Source organism: Ornithorhynchus anatinus, chromosome X5 (assembly GCF_004115215.2).
Source record: "Ornithorhynchus anatinus isolate Pmale09 chromosome X5, mOrnAna1.pri.v4, whole genome shotgun sequence".
Lineage (NCBI taxonomy): Eukaryota > Metazoa > Chordata > Mammalia > Monotremata > Ornithorhynchidae > Ornithorhynchus > Ornithorhynchus anatinus.
Window position 1 is genome coordinate 3,988,697 of NC_041753.1, and position 20,556 is coordinate 4,009,252.

Below are 20,556 nucleotides of genomic sequence, written 5' to 3' on the forward strand. Positions count from 1 at the left end.
GGACTCCTTCTCTTCCTGGTCCCCTCAGAGAGGGACCCGGCCTCCTCTGTCTCCTAGAACCCTTCAGAGCTCCGCTGACCCAGACCCCGTCATGAGGGAGGAGCCGCAGGCCACTTATGTGAATGGTAGGTACTCTCCCATCTCCCCCCCTCGGTGGGGTGGGTTTCGGGGTCCATGGGGTGGGGGGTGAGGGACGGGTTTGGGAGCAGGAGGAGAGTCATATGACCCCCTACCCTGAAGGCTGGGGCGAAGGGAAGCAGCAACAACTTGAGGGAGGAGAAGGTGCCAGGACAGTGAGGGGTGGGAGGGGGAACTTCCAGCAGCGACTGGAAGCGAAGAGGGTAAATCTAGGATGACTTCTGGGAAGAGGCGGGGTTCGGGTGGAGCTGGGAAGGAGGGATTGGGTTTGGGAAGAGAAGGGGGAAGAGAGGAAGAGGTTCTGACTCCTGGGGCAACTCATCTCTCCCAGTGAAACTCGGCGAAGTCGGCAGCGTGGTCTACTCCGAGTTCAGCATCCTGCAGGGGAATGACAGTGAGTGAATCGAGACTGGACCCTGGGGGGCTTCCCTCCTGGACCCCCAAGGGAGGGAGGGAGTGGAGCAGGATGTGGGTGGCATGGGGGGAGAAGAGGAGAACAGAGGAGGCCACTAGGCAAGGCCGAGTGGATAGTGCGTGGGCCTGAGAGTCAGAAGAACCTGGGTTCAATCCTGGTTCCACCGCTTGTCTGCTGGGCAAGTCGCTTCACTTCTCTGTGCCTCAGTTATCTCATCTGTAAAATGGGAATTAATGCAATAAGGCCCATGATTGACAGGGAGTGTATCCAACCCAATTGTCTTCTAGCCACCCCAGCCTCAGTATGATGCCTGGCACTTAACAAATGCCACAGTTATTATTATTGTGAAGTGACTTGCCCAAGGTCACACAGCAGAGGCGTGATGGAGCCAGGATTAGAGCCAAGGTCCTCTGATTTCCAGGCCTGGACTCTTTCCACTGGGCCGCGCTGCTTCTCAGTCTTTTCCTCATATCCACCCAGACTTTTGTAAAACTAGAGGATGGCAGCTGGGGAGACGCTTCCCCTGCAGCTGCAGCTCTCTCTGCCTGCAACGCAGGGCCCTGGGTTAGTGGCCAGGGAATGTGTCTGTTTATCGTTGTATTGGACTATCCCGGGCGCTTAGTACAGTGCTCCGCACACAGTAAGTGCTCAGTAAACACGATTGAAATCCGATTGACTGAATGGTGCCCCCATTTCAGGCCCGGCCAGTGCCGATTCAAAACGAGAGGCTCTCACCCCCTCCAAGTATCACTCCGCCACCCACTCTACTCATCCTGCAAGTCTTTCGTCCTGGCCAAGGGGAAATGGAGGAAGTTTGTCAGATCCAGGCCTGGGACAGATCCAAGTCGGGGCTTAATCAATCAGTCAGTCAATCAATCTTATTTATTGAGCGCTTACTGTGTGCAGAGCATTGTACTAAGCACTTGGGAGAGCATTATTATCATTAGTAGTAGTAGTATCATGGTACTTGTTAAGCACTTACTATCTGCCAGGCACTGTTCTAAGGGCTGGAGTAGACACAAGATAATCGTATTGGACACAGAGCTCACAGTCTTAATTCCCATTTTTCAGATGAGGGAATTGAGGTCCAGAGAAGCAGTGTGGTTTAGAGGAAAGAGCACAGGCTTGGGAGTCAGAGGAAGTGGGTTCTAATCCTGACTCTGCCACTTGTCTGTGGTTTGACCTCGGGCAAGCCACTTAACTTCTCTGTGCCTCAGTTGCCTCATCTGTAAAATAGGGATTAAGACTGTGAGCCCCACATGGGACAACCTCCCAGTACTTAGAACAGTGTTTGGCACATAGTAAGCACTTAACAAGTGCCATCGTCATTTTATTATTATTTTTTTAAGTACAGTGTTACAGTAAAACAGACACACTCCCTGCCCACTACGAGCTTACGGACCTGAGGGGGAGACAGACGGGAATAGAAATAAATAAATGACAGAGATGGACATAAGTGCCGTGGGGGCGGGAGGGGGGTAAATAAAGGGAGCAAGGCAAGGCGATGCAGAAGTGGGAGAAGAGGAAAAAGAGGGCTTAGTCAGGGAAGGTCTCTTAGAGGAGATGTGCCCTCAGTGAGGCTTTGAAGCAGGGTTGGTGACAGCGATTGTCGGATAATCGATCGATCAAAGGTACTTACTTAATGCTTACCGTGGGCAGAGCACTGTGTGGGAGTGTCCAGTAGAACAGAGTTAGTTGACACATTCCTTGCTCACAGCGAGCTTCCAGTCCAGAAGGAGTAGCGTGGGAGCATTCATCTGGACCCATCTTCCATCTTGGACTCACTTTTCTCTTCACAGCTTCCCCCTCAGCCAGGTCCTCCATGGTGGTGGAAGAGGTGAGTGAACCTTGCTCAGGTATCAGCCCCATCCCTCCCAACCGGCCGGTCCCCCCGCAAACCCCCATCACCCTCGTCCTTAACCCATCCGCTCTCCCCGCTCCCCCTTTCCAGGATTTTGGCTCCGTCCTGTACGCCGACGTGAAGGGAAAGCAGGCCTCGAAGGAACCTCCCCACAGAGGCAGGGAAGAGGACGCAGAGCAGGACACGGCCATGAGCGATTATGAGAACGTCACGAACGGGAGTCCTGCCGTTGGTTTGGACCCAAGGGCCTAGTCTCTCCTTTGGGGGGGCTCTGCCCTCCCCCCTCCCTGTACATCCCCTCCCCATGTCTTGGGGGGGGGGGGTCATATGGTCTCCTTCCTTGTCTCCACAGAGGGGCAAGAGCTGAGCCTGTGCAGCAAGAAATTCTGGGATGGAGGATCCCCGGAGAAGGGGTGAAGGAAAACCAAGGAGGACTGCTCAGGATTCTTGGTCCAGCTGGAGGGTGGGCAGGGGGTTGGTCTCACTTTAACCCTCTGCTGCTTTTAGGAGGACCCCTCTTGTTCCCTCTGTGGGGAGGAGGCTGGTTACCTCCTTCCTGGCTCCCAGCCGTTCTTGGGGTTTCCACGACTGGTCACTCCTTGCGAGGGAGAGGGGGCCCCCGGCTCCTGTCCGCAGCCTCCGGGGCTGCCTTCGGTCTCATCTCTTCGGCCCTTTGGAAAAGAATCTCTCCGTCTCCTTCCGATTAGGTTGATGGGACTGAAGCTTCCCAAGAGACACAACTCGGCCAACACTGGGGCCGATACCAATTTAATAATAATGATGATAATAATAGCAGTGGTATTTGTGCATCTTCTAGATTGTAAACTCATTGTGGGCAGGGAATGGGTCTGTAAATTGTTATATTCTCCCAAGTGCTTAGTACTGTTCTCTGCACATGGTAAGCACTCAATAAATACAAATGAATGCATGAATGAGTTAAGCCCTTACTTTATGTCAGGCACAGTCCTAATAATAATAATGTTGGCATTTGTTAAGCGCTTACTATGGGCAAAGCACTGTTCTAAGCGCTGGGAAGGATACAAGGCGATCAGGTTGTCCCACGTGGGGTTCACAGTCTTAATGCCCATTTTCCAGATGAGGAAACAGAGGCACAGAGAAGTTAAGTGACTTGCCCAAAGTCACACAGCTGACAAGCGGCGGAGCCGGGATTTGAACTCATGATCTCTGACTCCCTAGCCCGGGCTCTTTCCACTCAGCCACGCTGCTTCTCACTGGGTAGATACCAGCTAATGAGATTGGACACAGTCCCTGTCCCACATGGGGCTCGCAGTCTTAATCCCCATTTTACGGATGAGGGAATTGAGGCACAGAGAAGAGAAGTGGCTTGCCTAAGGTCACACAGCAGACAAATGGTGGATCTGAATTTAGAACCCATGACCGGCTGGCTCCCAAGTCCATGCTGAATTGCTGAATTGTACTTTCCAAGCGCTTAGTACAGTACAACCAAGTCGGTAGTCCAGTTCCGCTCAACCCATCAGTGCTATTTATTGTGCACTTACTGTGTGCGGAGCACTGTACTAAGCGCTTGGGAGAGTACAACATAAAGGACTTGGTAGACATTTTCCAACCAAGCAACTGACGGTATTTATCGAGGACTTGCTGTTTGCAGAGCACTGTACTAATCGCTTGGGAAAGTACAGTGCATTGGTAGACGTGTTCCAATCAGTGCCGTTTATTGAGCACTTGCTGTCTGCAGAGCGCTGTACTAAGCGCTCTGGAGAGTACCGGGGTTGGTAGACGGAGTGGTCCACCTATCCCATTCAGCTACGGGGCAAGAGACTCCAGGAGTCCGGAGGAACATCCGGGAATCTGAACGCGAGCATTGTTTTGGGTGCCGGGCTCTGAGGCCTTGTCCTCCCCGCCGACCTCCTTCTCCGAGTCATTCCTCCTGGAACCTGTGGGGATGCCATGAATGTCACCGTTGTCCCTTGTGGGTTTGGCCTGGCTCTCTGGGGTCTCTTCCAACAGGATGATCTTCGGCCGACACCCGAGGAGACAATGAAAGGAGGCTCTGTGATTTGTCCGATTGGAGCCAGTCGCTCTGGCTCCCACAGACACACCCTTCCTCCCTGCCTTCCCCACAACACACTTACTATTTACCTACAATCAGTATCTAAGTCCATCTACATCACCTGTCTCCTTCCCCCCCCCCCCAGCCCTCCGCAGCGCTCGGACTCGCTCTTTCCTCTGGTTCATCCGCCCAGATCGACTCATCGGTCCTATTGATGGAGCGCTTACTGTGTGCGGAGCACTGTGCACACAGTACCCACACACAGGGCGCACGCACGCTGGGCACCCTCTTGGGAGGGTACCATGTGGCAGAGTCGGTAGGCACGTTCCCGGTCCGCAAGGAGAATGATGATAATAATAATAATGGTGGGATTTGTTAAGCGCTTGTTATGTTCCAGATACTGGAGGGGAGACGAACAAATAATAATGATGGCATTTGTTGAGCGCTTACTATGTGCAAAGCACCAGTCAAAGCGCTGGGCAAATCAGGTCGGACACAGTCCCTGTCCCCCTGGGGATCACAGTCTCAATCCCCATTGTGCAGATGAGGTAATGCGACGCAGACCAGACAAGTAGCATGGCTTAGTAGGTAGACCACTGGTCTGGGAGTCGGAAGGACCCGGGTTCTAATCCTGACCCTGCTCCTTGTCTGCTGTGTGACCTGGGGCGAGTCACTGCTTTTCTCTGGGCCTCAGTTACCTCATCTGATAAAAGGGGAATTAAGACTGTGAGCCTCATGTGGGACATGGACTGTAACCCACCTGATTAGCTTGTATCTACCCCAGCGCTTAGTACAACGCCTGGCACACAATAAGCGTTTAACAAATACCAGAATTATTATTATTATGGACAGACCACACTTTGGTAGCATCTCCTCAGCTCAAGCACAGGTAATGCCTCAATCAAACCATGACATCAACCCATCATCCCCGTAGACCCTAGGCTCATTATGGGCAGGGGACGTTTCTGCTAATTCCATTGTATTTTACTCTCCCAAAAGCTTAGTACAGTGTTCTGCACATAGCAAGTGCTCAATAAATATCATTGATTGACTGATTGATTAATCCATTCATGTCAAGACGTTCTTTCCCAAAGGACTACCAGATTCCTTGGAGAAAATGGGTGATTCCAGGACATCCATCTTCCTGAAGAGAAAGTCAACCAACACCCCTAACTTTCCTTTCTCTGTCCCTGGAGGACAGAGAATCTAATAATCTGTGACTGACTCATCGGAAAGCCACCAAAACTCTCGTTCTTGAGCCTTTTAGCATCCCCTAGGGTCGCCTTCCTCCTTACCCCTGCTCCAGTTGAGAATCAATCGATCGATCGATCAGTGGCCTTTATTGAACGCTTACTGTGAGCAGAGCATTGTACTAAGTGCTTGAGAGAGGACGGTTCAACAATACAACCGACATATTCCCTGCCCACGATGAGCTTACGGTCTAGAAGGGGTGACAGATATTAATAAAAATAAATCATGGACATGGATGTAAGTGCTGTGGAGCTGAGGACAGGGAGAGGGGTGTGAATAAAGGGAGCAAGGCAAGGCAGCGCAGAAGGGAGTAGGTAAAAAGGAATGAGGTTTAGTCAGGGAAGGTCTCTTGGAGGAGATGTGCCTCCACCACTTATCAGCTGGGTGACCTTGGGCAAGTCACTTAACTTCTCTGTGCCTCATTTACCTCATCTGTAAAATGGGGATTAAATCCGTGAGCCCCACATGGGATAACCTGATTACCTTCTATCTACTCCAGTACTTAGAACAGTGCTTGGCACATAGGAAGCGCTTAACAAATATCATCAATACTATTATTATTCACCAAAGGTTCGAAGGTCAGGAGAGGACTTATGAAAAGGGAGGGCGTAAAAGGCCAGAGGCATGACTTGGGCGCGAGAGCCAAGATCCAGTTAAAGTGAATAGGTTGGCAGTAGGAAGCTCAGTCAGTAGCACTGATTTGTTTATTTTGTAGTTGGTATTTGTTAAGCCTTTACTATGTTCCAGGCATTGTACTAAGCACTGGGGCAGCTACAAATTAGTCAGCTCGGTCACAGTCCGTGTCCCACGTCGGGCTCAGAGTCTTAATCACCATTTTACAGAGGAAGAAACTGAGGCACAGAGAAGTGAAGCGACTTCACTCGTTTATTTCACGTATTTATTGAGCACTTATTGTATGCAGAGCCTTTATTAAGATGTGGAGAGTTCAATGTAATAAATTCAAAGTAAGTTCAATGTAATAATGTAATAAAAGTAATGTAATAAATACAATGCCGAGCATTGTCCTACATGCTTGGAGGGTGTCCACTAGAGTTAGAATATGATCCCTGTCCTTGAGGAACTTAGAGACTGGTGGTCTTTCCTCACAGGTCCCAGAAAATGCAGCCCTACAATCTGTTTCCCAGGGCCCCTTCTAAGATGCCTCTTCTTCTCGCATAATTATTTATTTCTACTACTGTCTGTCCCCTCCTCTGGACTGTAAACTCACTGTGGGCAGGGAACGCGTCTACCAACTCAGTGACCTCATCTGTAAAATGGAGATTAAGGCTGTGAGCCCCATGTAGGAGAGGGACTGTGTCCAACCTGATTAATTTGAATCTACCCTAGTGCTTAGAACAGTGCTTGGCATATAATAAGGGCATAACAAGTCTCATATTTTATTTTTTTTTCTCATCTTGCATCTCCCGTCTCCTATTTCCATCCTCTTTCTGCTAGGCAGGGCCCTTATGGACTGGAGGAGTCGGAGGATTGTACTCTCCCAAGAGCTGAGTATAGTGCTCTGCACACAGTAAGCGCTCGATAAATACGATTGAATGAATGAATGAGGAAGGGGTAGGAACTGCAGAGGTGGGAAGGACGCCAGGGGAGGTAAGAGGACTTAGGAGATGGGTAGCTGGGAGACTGTGCCAGATGGAAGGAATATGGAAGAAGGGATGGAGGAGGAAGGAAACGGGAGCAAAGAAGGGACAAAAGGGGCATAGATCCTGCTTCCTCGTTCTGTTTATGTCTACCCATCACTGGCATAGCGCTGGCACCACCCACCAGCCCGGAGAGTATAACTGCCCCTCTCGGGACCCAGGCGGCATCGTTGCCTCAGGAAGCGGAAGGGCGAGGGTGCGGACAGGCTTCCGACCCCTGTGTTCTCTGACTCCGCCATACCAGCTTTCCATCGTGTGGACCGGAGGAGACAGCATGGAGGTGTCATGTTTGTGGATGCTCCTCTTCACCTCTCTCTCAGGAGCCTCTGCCCAGAATGGTAGGGGGTTCCTTTCTGGGCTGGTGGGGGTCGGAGGCTCTGGGGCCTGGGGGACAGGGTTGGCCCAGTTTGGAAAGTGGAGGGTAACGATAATAATAATTATTATTATGGTATTCGTTAAGTGCTTACTATGTGCCAGGAACACTACTAAGCACTGGGGAAGATACAAGAAATTGGGATGGATACAAGCAAATTGGGTTGGACATACTCCCTGTCCCATGTGGGGCTCACAGTCTCAATCCCCATTTTACAGTTGAGGTAACTGCGGCCCAGGGAAGTGATTTGCCCAAGATCCCACAGCAGACAAGTGGCAGAACCGAGTGTAGAACCCGTCACCTTCTGACTTCCAGGCCCGTGCTCTATCCACTATGCCACGCTGCTGTTTCTAGGATAGCGTCCTTGGGAACGACTGGGCAAGAAAGTGGGTGGGGGGGAGGGCAAGGCCGACTGAGTTGAGAGCCGTTGGGCAGAAGAGGGGGTCTGCCTTGCTGGGAGCCACTCTCCAGTAAGCACTGGTGTGGCAATTGTGGCCTAGTGGAAAGAGCTCGGCCCTGGGAGTCAGAGGACCTGGTCTCTAATTCCATCTTCTCCACCTGTCTGCCTTGTGACCTTAGGCAAATCAGTTCACTTCTCTGGGCCTCAGTTACCTCATCTATAAAAAGGGATTAAAACTATGAGCCCCACATGAGACAGGGACCCCAGCGCTCAGTGCCCGGCACGAAGTAAGTGCTTAACAAATACCATTCAAATAAATAAACCGTGGTGAGACGGGGGGGGGGGGGGGGGTTAAAGGAGATTTGATATTTCCAAGGCAGAATCCACTCACATCACCCCTAAATCTGATAGCACCTCGGTCTCTTTCCAATCCCACACTCTTGACAACACAGCTCCTGCTGCTGCTGCTGCTGCTGCTGCTGCTGCTGCTGCTGCTGCTGCTGCGAGACAAACTTTTTTTATGGTATTTATTAGGCACGTACTACAGGTCAAGAGCTGCTCTAAGTGGAGGGGTAGATACAGTTAATCAGGTTGAACACAGTCCCTTACCCACCTGGGGTTCATAAGCCAATTAGGAGGAAGAAGAGGTTTCAAATCCCTTTACAGTTGAGGAAACTGAGACACAGAGAACTTAAATGACTTGTCCAAGGTCACACGGCAGGTAAGAGACAGAGCAGATAGAAGTAGTGTGCCTAGCGGATAGAGCACGGGCCGGAGAGTCAGAGGACCTGACTCCTAATGCCAGCTCCACCACTCCTCTAGCCTGAAAACTCGTTGTGGCTAGGGAATGTGTCTACCAACTGTTATATTGTTATATCGTAGTCTCCCAAGCGCTTAGGAGAGTGCTCTGCACACAGTAAGCACTCAATAAATAATGTTGGTATTTGTTAAGCGCTTACTATGTGCCGAGCACTGTTCTAAGCGCTGGGCTAGATACAGGGTCATCAGGTTGTCCCACGTGGGGCTCACAGTCCCAATCCCCATTTGACAGATGAGGTAACTGAGGCCCAGAGAAGTGAAGTGACTTGCCCACAGTCACACAGCTGACAAGTGGCAGAGCCGGGATTTGAACCCATGACTCCCAAGCCCGGGCTCTTTCCACCGACCCATGTTGCTTCTCAATACCATTGATTGATTGTCTGCTGTGTGACCTTGGGCAAGTCACTTAACTTCTCTTGTTTCTCAGTCACCTCATCCATAAAAAGGGGATTGAGACTGTGAGCCCTATGTGGGACAGGGACTGTGTCCAACCCAATTATCTTGTATCTACCCAGTGCTTAATCCAGTGCCTGGAGCCAGGTTCGTGTTTAAAAAATAGCATAATTTTTTTTTAAACAAAGAGTCCTTGACTCCCAGGCCCAGGCTCTAGAACTATAAACTTATTGTTCTATTGTACTCTCCCAGACGCTTAGGACAGAGCTTTGCACACAGTAAACTTGAGGGGATTAAGACTGCGAGCCCTACGTAGGAGAGGAACTGTGTCCGACCCACAGCGCTTAATCCAGTGGCTGGCACAGAGTACGTGCTTCATACCATTAATTTTTCGTTTTAAGAAAGGTCCTTTGACTCCCAGGCCCAGGCTCTCTCCCTCTGGACTGTAAACTTGCCGTGGGCAGGGGATGTGTCTGTTATATTGCTCTATTTTACTCTCTCGAGCTCTTAGTACGGTGCCCCGTACACCGTAAGCGTTGGATAAATAAGATCGACCGACTGAACCCCTTTGCTTCTCACTTTCTCCCCACCTTCCCTCCAGCCCTTCCAGCAGATCTGTTCGGGAAAGTGTTCCTGTTCCCCAGGGAGTCGGCCAACAGCTTCTCCGTCCTGAAGCCCAAGCAGGACAAGCCCCTGGAGGAGTTCACCATCTGCTTGCAGGCCTACAGTGACCTCACACGCCCCTACAGCCTCTTCTCCTATGCCACCGAGTCCCAGGACAACGAGATCCTCCTCTTCAAAGAGGGTCCCGGGATGTACAGCCTGAGCGTGGGCGGCTTCTGGGTCCTCTTCAGGACGGCCGCCGACCCTCCGGACTCCAAACACATCTGTGCCACCTGGGAGTCGGCCACGGGCATCGCCGAGCTGTGGGTGGACGGGAAGCGCCTGGTGAGGAAGGGTCTGCGGGCGGGCTACAAGGTGGGGGCGGGAGGCCAAATGATCCTAGGCCAGGAGCAGGACTCGTTCGGGGGCGACTTCAAACTCGACCAGTCCTTCGTGGGGGAGATCGGCGACCTGTGCTTGTGGGACCGCGTCCTCTCCGAATTCGAGTTGTTTGACCCCGACCACTGCGGCAACCTCCTGAACTGGGAGTCCCTGAGCTTCGAGAACAGGGGCTACGTCGTCATCAAGCCCAATAATTAGTTCGGAGTCACCCTCTCGCCCGGAAAGGCCGGGGCCCCTTGGAACCCGTCCGGCCCCAACCCGAGCTTCACCCGTCACATCCTTTGGCGTGTTGGTCTTTGCTGTGTAGTAATAAATAATAGTAATAATACTAATAGTAGTGTTTATTAAATGCCTACTATGTTTTCTGTCGTTGGTTTGCTTAAATAATGATAACTGTGGTATTTGTTAAGCACTTACTATGTACCAAGCACTGTGCTAAGTGCTGGGGTAGATAGAAGGGTTGGACACAGTCCCTGTCCCAAATGGGGCTCAAACTCTTAATCCCCTCTATTACAGAAAAATAAACTGAGGTAGGGAGAATAATAATAATACTTGTGGTATTTGTTAAACGCTTGAGAAGCAGCGTGGCTTAGCGGAACGAGCACGGGGTTGGGAGTCAGAGGGCGTGGGTTCTACTCCCTGCTCTGCTACTTGTCAGATGTGCGACTTTGGGCCAGTCACTTCACTTCTCTGTGCCTCACTTACCTCATCTGTAAAATGGGGATTAAGACTGTGAGCCCCACGAGGGACAACCTGAATACCTTGTATCTACAGTGCTTGACATAGTAAGTGCTTAACAAATACTGTCATTATTATTAAGTGCCAGGCACTGTACTAAGCGCTGGGGTGGAGACAAGCAAATCGGTTTGAACACAGTCCCTGTCCCATTTAGGGCTCCCACTTTTCAGACGAGGTAACCGAGGCCCAGAGAATCAAGTGACTGGCCCGAGCCCGTCACTGGGCAGGGATTATCTCTATCTGTGGTCGAATTGTACATTCCAAGCGGTTAATACAGTGATCTGCACATAATAAGCGCTCGATAAACACTGCTGATTGAAAGTGACGGAGTTGGGATTAGAACTCAGGTCCTGCTGAGTCCCATGGCCATCCTGCTCTGCCACGTGTCAGCTGTGTGACTGTGGGCAAGTCACTTCACTTCTCTGTGCCTCAGTGACCTCATCTGGAAAATGGGGATTAAGACTGTGAGCCCCACGTGGGACAATCTGATTCCCCTGTGTCTACCCCAGCGCTTAGAACAGTGCTCGGCACCTAGTAAGCGCTTAACAAATGCCAACATTATTAGGCCATGTTGCTTCTCCGGGGACCGCTAGGGGGCGCCGACGCTCTGCCTCCCGGGGCTCCCCCGCGACCATTCATTCATTCAATGGTATTTATTGAATTAAGGTGTTTGTTGAGCGCTTACTATGTGTCAGGTACTGTACTAAGCACTGGGGGGCGGAGGGGGGGAGAGACACCAGCAAATCGGGTTGGACATAGTCCCTCTCTCACATTAGGCTCACTGAGTGGGTCATCCCACTCAGGGAAGTAAGAAGAGGTCCAGGATTGGGGAATTCTTAGCCCACAGGACGCCTCCTCGCTCTGACCTGAATTAGAAGATTGGGCAAACGATTTGGGTCAGAAGATTCTTAAAACGGTTTGGTCAAACCTCCGTACGGGTGAAAGGAAAACCCATGATTTTGAGAAAAATAAAAGTCATTCCCTGACCGGGAATCGAACCCGGGCCGCGGCGGTGAGAGCGCCGAATCCTAACCACTAGACCACCAGGGACTTGCGGTATGTTATCTTATAGTCACAATATATGCCCGATGAGGTGAAACCTCTGCTTAGTTTCTTAATTCTGAATAATGATGATAGTATTTATGAAACGCAAGCAAATTGGGTTGGACAGAGTCTCTGTCCCGCACAGGGCTGTCTTCATCCCCAATTTACAGATGAGGTAACTGAAGCACAGAGAGGTTAAGTGACTTGCCCACAAGTCACACAGCTGACAAGTGACAGAGCCGGGAATAGAATGAAAGTTCTATGAAACCTGGGCAACCTCGGTATATTCTTTTTTCAAGACAGCATTTTTAGTGACTCACAAAGGCTCACCACGAATGGATGTTTAGCACCAGAATGGTGATGGTTTATGCTGAGCCATCCCCATTCTCTCACCTGGGATCAGGGCTCCATCTGGCAGGTATAGTAGATGTTACTGAGATCTTAGAACAGGATATCTCTGGCCTCAGTCGATGTTATTGATGCCTGAATGACTGCCGGGGAGGCAATATCAGAGATAAAACGATCCTCTTTCAACGTCTCTCACACTCACCCTCAGAAGCGGCGAGGCCTTGACCTTGGGCAAATCACTTAACTTCTCCGTGTCTCAGTTACCTCTTCTTTAAATAGAAATTAAGACATTAAGACTGTGAGCCCCACGTGTGACGACCTGATTACATCCCCCCTCAGCCACTTGCCAGCTGTGTGACCTTGGGCAAGTCACTTAATTTCTCTGTGCCTCAGTTGCCCCATCTGTAAAATAGGGATGAAGGCTGTGAGCCCCACGTGGGACAACCTGGTTACCTTGTATCTCCCCCAGCGCTTAGAACAGTGCTTGGCACATAGTAAGCGCTTAACAAATACCAACATTACTATTATTATCTTCTATCTACCCCAGTGCTTAGACAGTGCTTGACACATAGTAATTTCTTAACAAATACCATAATGATTATTATTAGTGGAAAGAGCACGGGCCTGGGAGTCAGAGGTCCTACATTCTAATCCTGGTTCTGCCATTTGTTTGCTGTGTGACCTTAGGCAGGTCCCTTAACCTTTCTGTTAAGAAAAGGACGCACAAGATTCCCAAATCTCCGGTGTCACTGGGTTATTTCCAGAGAATCGCAAAGGTCACTTCTCTGTGTCTCAGTTACCTCATCTGTAAAATGGAAATTAAGACTGTGGACAGGGACTGTGTCTGACCCGATTTGCTCGCATACACCCCAGAGCTTACTACAGTGCCTTGCACATGGTAAGCGCTTAACAAATGCTATTATTATCCCGAAGTCTCCTGTGCAACCAGGAGAATGCTGATTCTGGAGAGAAGCTGAGAGGAAATTGTAGAGGGAACAGAGAAGTGGCGCAGGGTAGTGGGAAGGAGGAGGAGGAGGAAGGGGCTGAGTACCTGGGGAAAGAGGAGGAGGGGAGAGAATAGCGGGTAGGAGGGGGAGGAAGAAGAAGCTGAGTAACTGGGGAAAGAGAAGGTGGAGGGAGGAAGAGGAGAAGAGGCAAAATTGGAAGGTTAGGCGATGGGATAAAGAAAAAATGTACCGTAAAAGAGGCATTGGTGGTTCAGTGGTAGAATTCTCGCCTCCCACGCGGGAGACCCGGGTTCGATTCCCGGCCAATGCATGCAATTTTCTCTTTTGCACCCAATTCCTCACTTCTCAGGGCTTCTGAGAAGCCGCCTAAATTTTCCCCATTGAGGTAGATTTTGGTCCCACCTTTGTGGTTAGGAGGTACTGTGTTCATTCATTCAATAATTCATTCAATCGTATTTATCGAGCGCTTACTGTGTGCAAAACACTGTACTAAGCGCTTGGGAGAGCCCACTATAAGACACATCCCCTGCGGAATTGAATTGTGGTAAAGAGACTGAAAAGGAAAGGCATTGGAGGTGCTGGTACCTTACCTCGGCACTTGGAATAGTCGTTGACACATAGTGAGCGTTTAACGAATACCATAAAAAAGGGAGAGAGCTCAAAGAGATTGGAACCCATTGGACATAGCCAAAAGGAGATAAAGGGGTGGTGACCACATTGCAGAGAATTGAGAAGAGTGTTGATGGAAGGAAATGAAGTTTGGTCTGGAATCATTCAGTCAATTAGTGGTATTTATTGCGCGCTTACTGTGCACAGAGCACTGTACTAAGCGCTTGGGACAGGACAATGGAATGGAAGCAATGATAAGGGGTGATAGATGATAGGAAAGTGAGAAATTCAAGAGAGTCAGTGAGGAGGGTGGGAATCTTTTATTTATTTTTTTTTTTAGAGGTTAGAAGGGACCCCATAGCATGCTGAAAACCTTTTGGGAAACAGTAGGGAAGGAAAGTGGAACTGGAAGCAGGAGAGCTTTGAGGAGGTGAGGGTGGGCTTTGGATAGGTTCTCACCTAATGGCCACTAGTCCTTTAACGAGGACCAAAAGTTAGGACGAGCCTAAAAGTTTTCCTCACAGATGGAGTGGATGGAGGAGGGGCCTGGGAATCAGAAGAACCGGGGTTCGAAACCCGACTCTGCCACTTGTCTTCTGTGTGACCTTGGGTGAGTCACTTCACTCAATCTGTGCCTCAGTTACCTCATCAGACTGGGAAACTCCATGTGAGACATGGACTGTATTCATTCAATCATTTTTTGAGCGCTTACTGTGTTGTAGTGCACTATACTAAGGGCTTGGAAGAGAATGATAATAATAATAATGTAACAATAAACAGATACATTCCCTCCCCACAACAAACTGTGCCCAACGCAATTGGCTTGTATCTACCCCGGCGTTTGGTACAGTGCCTGACACACAGTAAGCGCTTAGCACACACCATTAAAAAAAAAAAGATGGGGAGATCTTCAGGACTTTGACCTTGGAGAGAAATTTCTTTATACATTATTTATTCCTATTAATGTAGATCGCCCCTCTTGACTGCAAGCGCGTTGTAGGCAGGGAACATGTCTGCTAATTCTGCACATAATATGGGCTTTAAAAATACGATTGATTGATTGGAAAGGGATAATAAAAATCAGCATAGTTTGAGATCTAGTTTAGCAGGGGAGGGCTAGAAAATGAAAAGTGGGAGAGTGGGGGATGTAGCTCAGTGGTAGAGCGCATGCTTCGCATGTATGAGGCCCCGGGTTCGATCCCCGGCATCTCCACCCCTCTTTTTTGGATATTTCCCTTTAACCAGCCACGATCGATTCCACTGTCATCTCCCGACTCCCAGACACCTTTCTCCGCGGCATTATTCCTGCAAATTCCCGGCAAAACCAGACAGCAGGGACGGGGAGAGACGGATGTGGGAGAAGGGTTTCTAGCATGGAATAGAGGCTGGTGGAAAGTAGAGCTAAAAGGATGGGGGGCTTTGTGCATGTGTGGGGAGAGGGGGAAAAGGGAGTAATACTAAAAATTATTATTTTTATTGGGGTGCCCTCTGCTTCCTGGAGCCGAGGCCCCGCATTCGCCTTCACCTATTCATTCATTCATTCGGTTGTATTTACTGAGCTCTTACTGGGTGCAGAGCACTGTACTAAGCGCTTGGAAATTACAATACAGCAAAAAGGAGAGGCAATCCCTGCCCACAACGGGCTCACAGGCTAGAGGGATAGTCCGATCAGGCTATCCGGACCGTTCGTTGTGTGCAAAAGCTGGGCGCATTGGGGAATGACCTTTGCCTTCGGGGAATTTAAATACCTTTTCTCCCTCCTGCTTACACAGAGAGGCCCACATGGAAGAGGGACCGTGTCCGATCTGATTAACTTGCATTTACCCCAGCACTCAGTACAGTGCTTCGCTCACGGTAAGAGCTTAACCAGTACCACAGTTATTATTTTCGTCTTAAGTCCCTCAGCACCTATGTACATAATAGCTGTAATTTACTTATCTATATTCATTCATTGATTCATTCATTCCATCGTATTTATTGGGCGCTTTCTGTGTGCAGAGAGCACTGTACTGAGCGCTTGGGAGAGTACACTACAATAATAAACAGCCACTTTCCCTGCCCACAACGAGCCTACAGTCCCCTTCTAGACTGTAGGCTCGTAATGGGCAGGGAATGTGTCTACCATAAGGACTGTGCCCACAAAAAAAGAACCAAAAAAAAAACCAGGGAAGAAATATTTCTGACCCTGGCCTTTTCCAGGGCACAGTGATTGATAATTCAGGTACTGTTCAGAGCACTCAATAAAATACAATTACTCCCTACTTTTACTCGTAATCCTATTAAGATATTTGTGTTTTTTCCCGAGCGCTTAGTATAGTGCTCTGCACGCAGTGAGTGCCCAATAAATATCGTTGATTAATTAATCAATAGAATCAGCGTGGCCTAAATTCATTCATTCATTCGTATTTATTGAGCGCTTACTGTGTGCAGAGCACTGTATGAAGCGCTTGGAAAGTACAATTCGGCAACAGATAGAGCCAATCCCTGGCCAACAACGTGCTCACAGTCTAGAAGAGGGAGACAGACAACAAAACAAAGCAAGTAAATGGAAAGATCATGGGCCTGGGAGTAGTCAGAGGACCTGAGTTATAATTCTGGGTCCACCAACTGTCTGCTAGTAGTGTGGCCCGCTGGAAAGGTCATAGGCCTTGGGAGTCAGAGTATGTGAGTATGTGGGAGTCAGCTGTGCCATCTGAATGCTGTGTGACCTTGGGCAAGTCACTTAATTTCTCTGTCCCTCAGTTTCCTCAATTGTAAAATGGAGATTCACCATCTGTTCTCCTTCCTGCTTTGCCTGTAAACTCTATGTGGTAGTCTGTCCTGATCACATCTGTGAAATGGGGATTAAATCCTGGGACAGGGACTGTGTCCCACCTCACTAATTTGTATCTACACCATTGTTTAGAACACTGCTTGGCTCATAATAAAAGCTTGAAGGAGTATGGCTTAGTTGCTAGAGCATGGGCCTGGGAGCCAGTAAGACCTGGGTTCTAACCCCAGCTCTGCCCCAAGTCTGCTATGTGACCTTGGGCAAATCACTTAACTTCTCTGGGCCTCAAATTCCTCATCTGTAAAGTGGAGATTGAGACTACGAGCTCTATGTGAGATAGGGACTGTGTCCATCCTGATTATCTCGTATCCTCCTCAGCGCTCAGAATAGTGCCTAGCACATAGTAAGCACTTAGCAAATACCACAATTATCATCTCTAAAATGGGGATTGTGACTGTGAGTCCCACATGCGACATGGACTTTGTCCAATCCGATTACTTTACATCAATCCCAGCACCTACTATAATGCTTGACACACAGTACGGGTTTAACAGATGCCAATTTAAAATGAGACAGTTAAGAAATACAATAGAAATTTTGATTTTCCTTTTGGACATAGGAGATCCAGTTAGTATGAATAATGGCAAGAAGGCATCTTTCGCCGGTAGGTAGCGTGGCCGAGCGGTCTAAGGCGCTGGATTAAGGCTCCAGTCTCTTCGGGGGCGTGGGTTCGAATCCCACCGCTGCCACAAGCTTTTTGCTCCCCGTGGGCTTGATTTTTTGGCAGTTTCTCGCTGCGTTTGCGGGTAAAGAGCGGCGCCATTTGGGAAGCGAGCACAGGACACCTCCTCTCAAATGAAGGATCAGATATTCTGCCAACAGAATCTAAGTGACCTATTGCTCTACTGCATTTCCCGAGAAGAGTGTTTTACTGTGGTCCTGTGTGGTATAGCATGCATAGTATTTTAACAAGCAATCTGACTGATCTGATTATATTACCTATTGCTCCCAAGACATTTATTTTACCCATGTTCTTTCCACCAGGCCACACTGCTAGCAGACATTTGGTGGACCCAGATTTAGAACTCAGATTTAGGCCACGCTGCTTCAAGTTCTTCTTATGTGCCAAGCAGTTTTCTAAACAGTGGTGTAGGTACAAGTTAATGAGGTGGAACACAGTCCCTGTCCCAGGATTTAATCCCCATTTCACAGATGTGATCGGGACAGATTCCCACATAGAGTTTACAGGCCAAGTAGGAGGGAGAACAGGTATCGAATCCCCATTTTACAGTTGAGGAAACTGAGGAACAGAGAAGTTAAGTGACTTCCCCGAGATCACACAGCATACACGTGGCAGACCTGGGGAGCGGGAGGGGACTGGAGATAACAGACTCCCCCATTTTCCCAGAAGCGGAGGCTGGTCCCGGGAACTAGGGGGAGGCGGGGATGGAAATTTGATCAGGGTGGTGACAGATCCTGTCCGGCGCTTCCGTGCGAGCTGCGGGCTGGCAATCAATCAATCAATCAATCAATCAAAGGTATTTATGGGCGCTTATTGGGTGCAGAGCACTGTACCAAGCGCTTGGGAGAGGACAACAGAACGATAGAACGGTGTGGACAAGGAGCTAGCCAGGCTCCTCCTTCTAGGCCTGCCCCAACGAACGCCTCCTTCGCCCATAACTCCACAACTCGCCCCCCACCTTTGCTCTCCGCCCTCTGGGCCCCCCGGAACTTCAGAGGACCAGCCGAGAAAATATCATTAAATCGAGCTGGTTTCCATGAGAAGGGGGTGGAAATAAAAATTAGGAAAAACAAAACTGTTTCCGCCCGGTTTCGAACCGGGGACCTTTCGCGTGTGAGGCGAACGTGATAACCACTACACTACGGAAACCTCCTGGGTGAAGCGTCGTTCGTATTGCTTATGTTCCTGTGCTGAAACCCATGGCCTTTCTGGTCTCAATTAGTATAATTTGGATTTCTATTGCCTTCTTTTTGCCCTCCTTCCTCTTACCCTTTTTCTCCACCAACCAGGGACAGAATTCGCCCTCCTCTCCTTCTTCCCTTCATTTATTGAGCAAGTAACTTTGGCGGAAGGAAAATGCAAAACAATTCCACGACTTAGGGAAAACTATCTTTTCATTATACCTATGGGGAATGATATAGTGATGACAAACCAGGCTATTAGTAAGAGAATAAGAAATCTGAATGGACTGTTATAATAAATGTTTTGGGAGCAATAGGTAATAAAGAGCCCGGGCTTGGAAGTCAGAGGTCATGGGTTCAAATTCCGGATCCGCCAGCTTGGGTGACTGGGCAAATCACTTAACTTCTCTGTGCCCAAGTTACCTCATCTGTAAAATGGAGATTAAGACTGTGAGCCCCACCTGGGACAACCTAACCTTGTATTTCTTCCAGCGCTTAGAACAGTGCTTTGCGCATAGTAAGCGCTTAACAAATACTACTATCATTATTATTATTACTATCAGATCAGTCAGATTGCTTGTTAAAATATTGTACACATTATACCACACAGGACCACAGTAAAACACAGTACAGAGATAGGTCACTTGGATTCTCTAGGAAGAATTTCACCACAATAGGGCCACTAACTCTGCTTTAATCAATTAATCATATTTATTGGGCAGAACTCTGTATTAAGTGCTTGGGACAGTACATTTGAACTGAGTTGGTAGACACATTCCCTGCTCACGGGAAGCTTAGGTTAGACAAGGGGAGTGAGACTTCTCTCTTTTCTGGAGATTTCTCTCTTTTCTGCTATGGGAATTTTCTCCAAAAATTTGGAAAGCCACAACTTTATTCATTTAGTTTTATATTGGGCAATTGAAAGCTGTGACGTCTGGGTGGCTCAGAGACTGTGTCCAGTAATCTTATTTCTACCCCAGTACTTAGCATAGTGCCTGGCACATAGGAAGTCCTTAATAAATACCATTATGAATATTAGTAATGTCACTTATTGAGCACCCACTTGGTTCAGTGCTCTGTACAGGATGCTTGTGAAATACAAAACAAAGAGTTGACATAAATACGATTGACTGACATTCCCCGCCCACAATGAGTTTACGTTTTCAGCTGGTCTGTCTCCACTCCTGAACTGATAAGGCCTTTATATTCGGTATACTTATTTTTAGAGTTACAGAAACTGTCACTTATGAATGACACCAGGAAAGGGCAGAAATATGAACATTAGTCACTTCCACTAGATAAATATATACTTTTTTTAATCAGTGGAACTTTTCATTTCCCCCTCTAGACTGTAAACTCGCTGTGGGCAGAGAATGTGTTTGTTATATTGCTCTATTGTACTCTCGCAGGTGCTTAGTACAACCCTCTGCAAATAGTAAGCGCTCAATAAATATGATTGACTGACATGTATTATTTTAAATAAACACTGGGAGCCAAAGGAGTCCAATTAGTCAACCCGTGATATTTATTGAGTGCTTACTGTGTGCAGAGCACTGTTCTAAGTGCATGGGGGAATAAAATAGATCATTCAGTTGTATTTATTGAATAAGTACTGTGTGCAGAGTACTGTACTAAAAGCTTGGAGAAATACGATATAATAGTTTCCTACAGTTACCTCCTCTGTAAAATGGAGATTGAGACTGTGATCCCCATGTGGGACAGGGTCTGTGTCCAACCCAATTTGCTTGCATTGATGCCCGTGCTTAGTACAGTGCCTGGCACATAGTAAGCACTTAACAAACCCCACCATT

At 48.7% G+C, this 20,556-nt stretch overlaps 2 protein-coding genes and 5 non-coding genes across 7 annotated transcripts in view; 5 read left to right on the forward strand and 2 right to left on the reverse strand.

The window, feature by feature from the left end:
- The window catches only part of LOC100093387, a 65,637-nt gene extending 62,384 nt beyond the window's left edge, over positions 1-3,253 (forward strand). The window contains exons 28-31 of the mRNA XM_039910865.1: positions 58-125; positions 470-532; positions 2,353-2,390; positions 2,505-3,253. Coding sequence (XP_039766799.1) covers positions 58-125; positions 470-532; positions 2,353-2,390; positions 2,505-2,666 — 331 coding nt within the window. The 3' untranslated portion in view covers positions 2,667-3,253. The remainder of the gene's footprint in view (positions 1-57; positions 126-469; positions 533-2,352; positions 2,391-2,504) is intronic.
- A 4,376-nt stretch (positions 3,254-7,629) lies between these two features.
- Positions 7,630-10,626, forward strand: LOC103169646 (mucosal pentraxin-like). Its single transcript, XM_029055504.2, has 2 exons — positions 7,630-7,693; positions 9,942-10,626. Exons 1-2 carry the CDS (start codon positions 7,630-7,632, stop codon positions 10,541-10,543), a joined length of 666 nt encoding a protein of 221 aa, XP_028911337.1. The 3' UTR covers positions 10,544-10,626.
- Positions 10,627-12,061: 1,435 nt separating this feature from the next.
- Positions 12,062-12,133, reverse strand: TRNAE-CUC. Its single transcript has one exon. It is a non-coding gene; the product is annotated as a tRNA-Glu (tRNA).
- A 1,549-nt stretch (positions 12,134-13,682) lies between these two features.
- On the forward strand, positions 13,683-13,753 carry TRNAG-CCC. Its single transcript has one exon. It is a non-coding gene; the product is annotated as a tRNA-Gly (tRNA).
- A 1,440-nt stretch (positions 13,754-15,193) lies between these two features.
- On the forward strand, positions 15,194-15,265 carry TRNAA-CGC. Its single transcript has one exon. It is a non-coding gene; the product is annotated as a tRNA-Ala (tRNA).
- Positions 15,266-17,489: 2,224 nt separating this feature from the next.
- TRNAL-AAG lies at positions 17,490-17,571 on the forward strand. The gene has a single exon. It is a non-coding gene; the product is annotated as a tRNA-Leu (tRNA).
- A 1,069-nt stretch (positions 17,572-18,640) lies between these two features.
- On the reverse strand, positions 18,641-18,713 carry TRNAV-CAC. The gene has a single exon. It is a non-coding gene; the product is annotated as a tRNA-Val (tRNA).
- Between the last annotated feature and the right edge of the window lie 1,843 nt (positions 18,714-20,556).

Bases quoted from the DNA above. Each gene is read 5' to 3' on its own strand.
- LOC103169646 (XM_029055504.2), top strand. From the start codon at position 7,630: ATGGAGGTGTCATGTTTGTGGATGCTCCTCTTCACCTCTCTCTCAGGA. The intron at 7,694-9,941 runs GTAGGGGGTTCC...CCTTCCCTCCAG, and splicing joins AGGAGCCTCTGCCCAGAATG to CCCTTCCAGCAGATCTGTTC.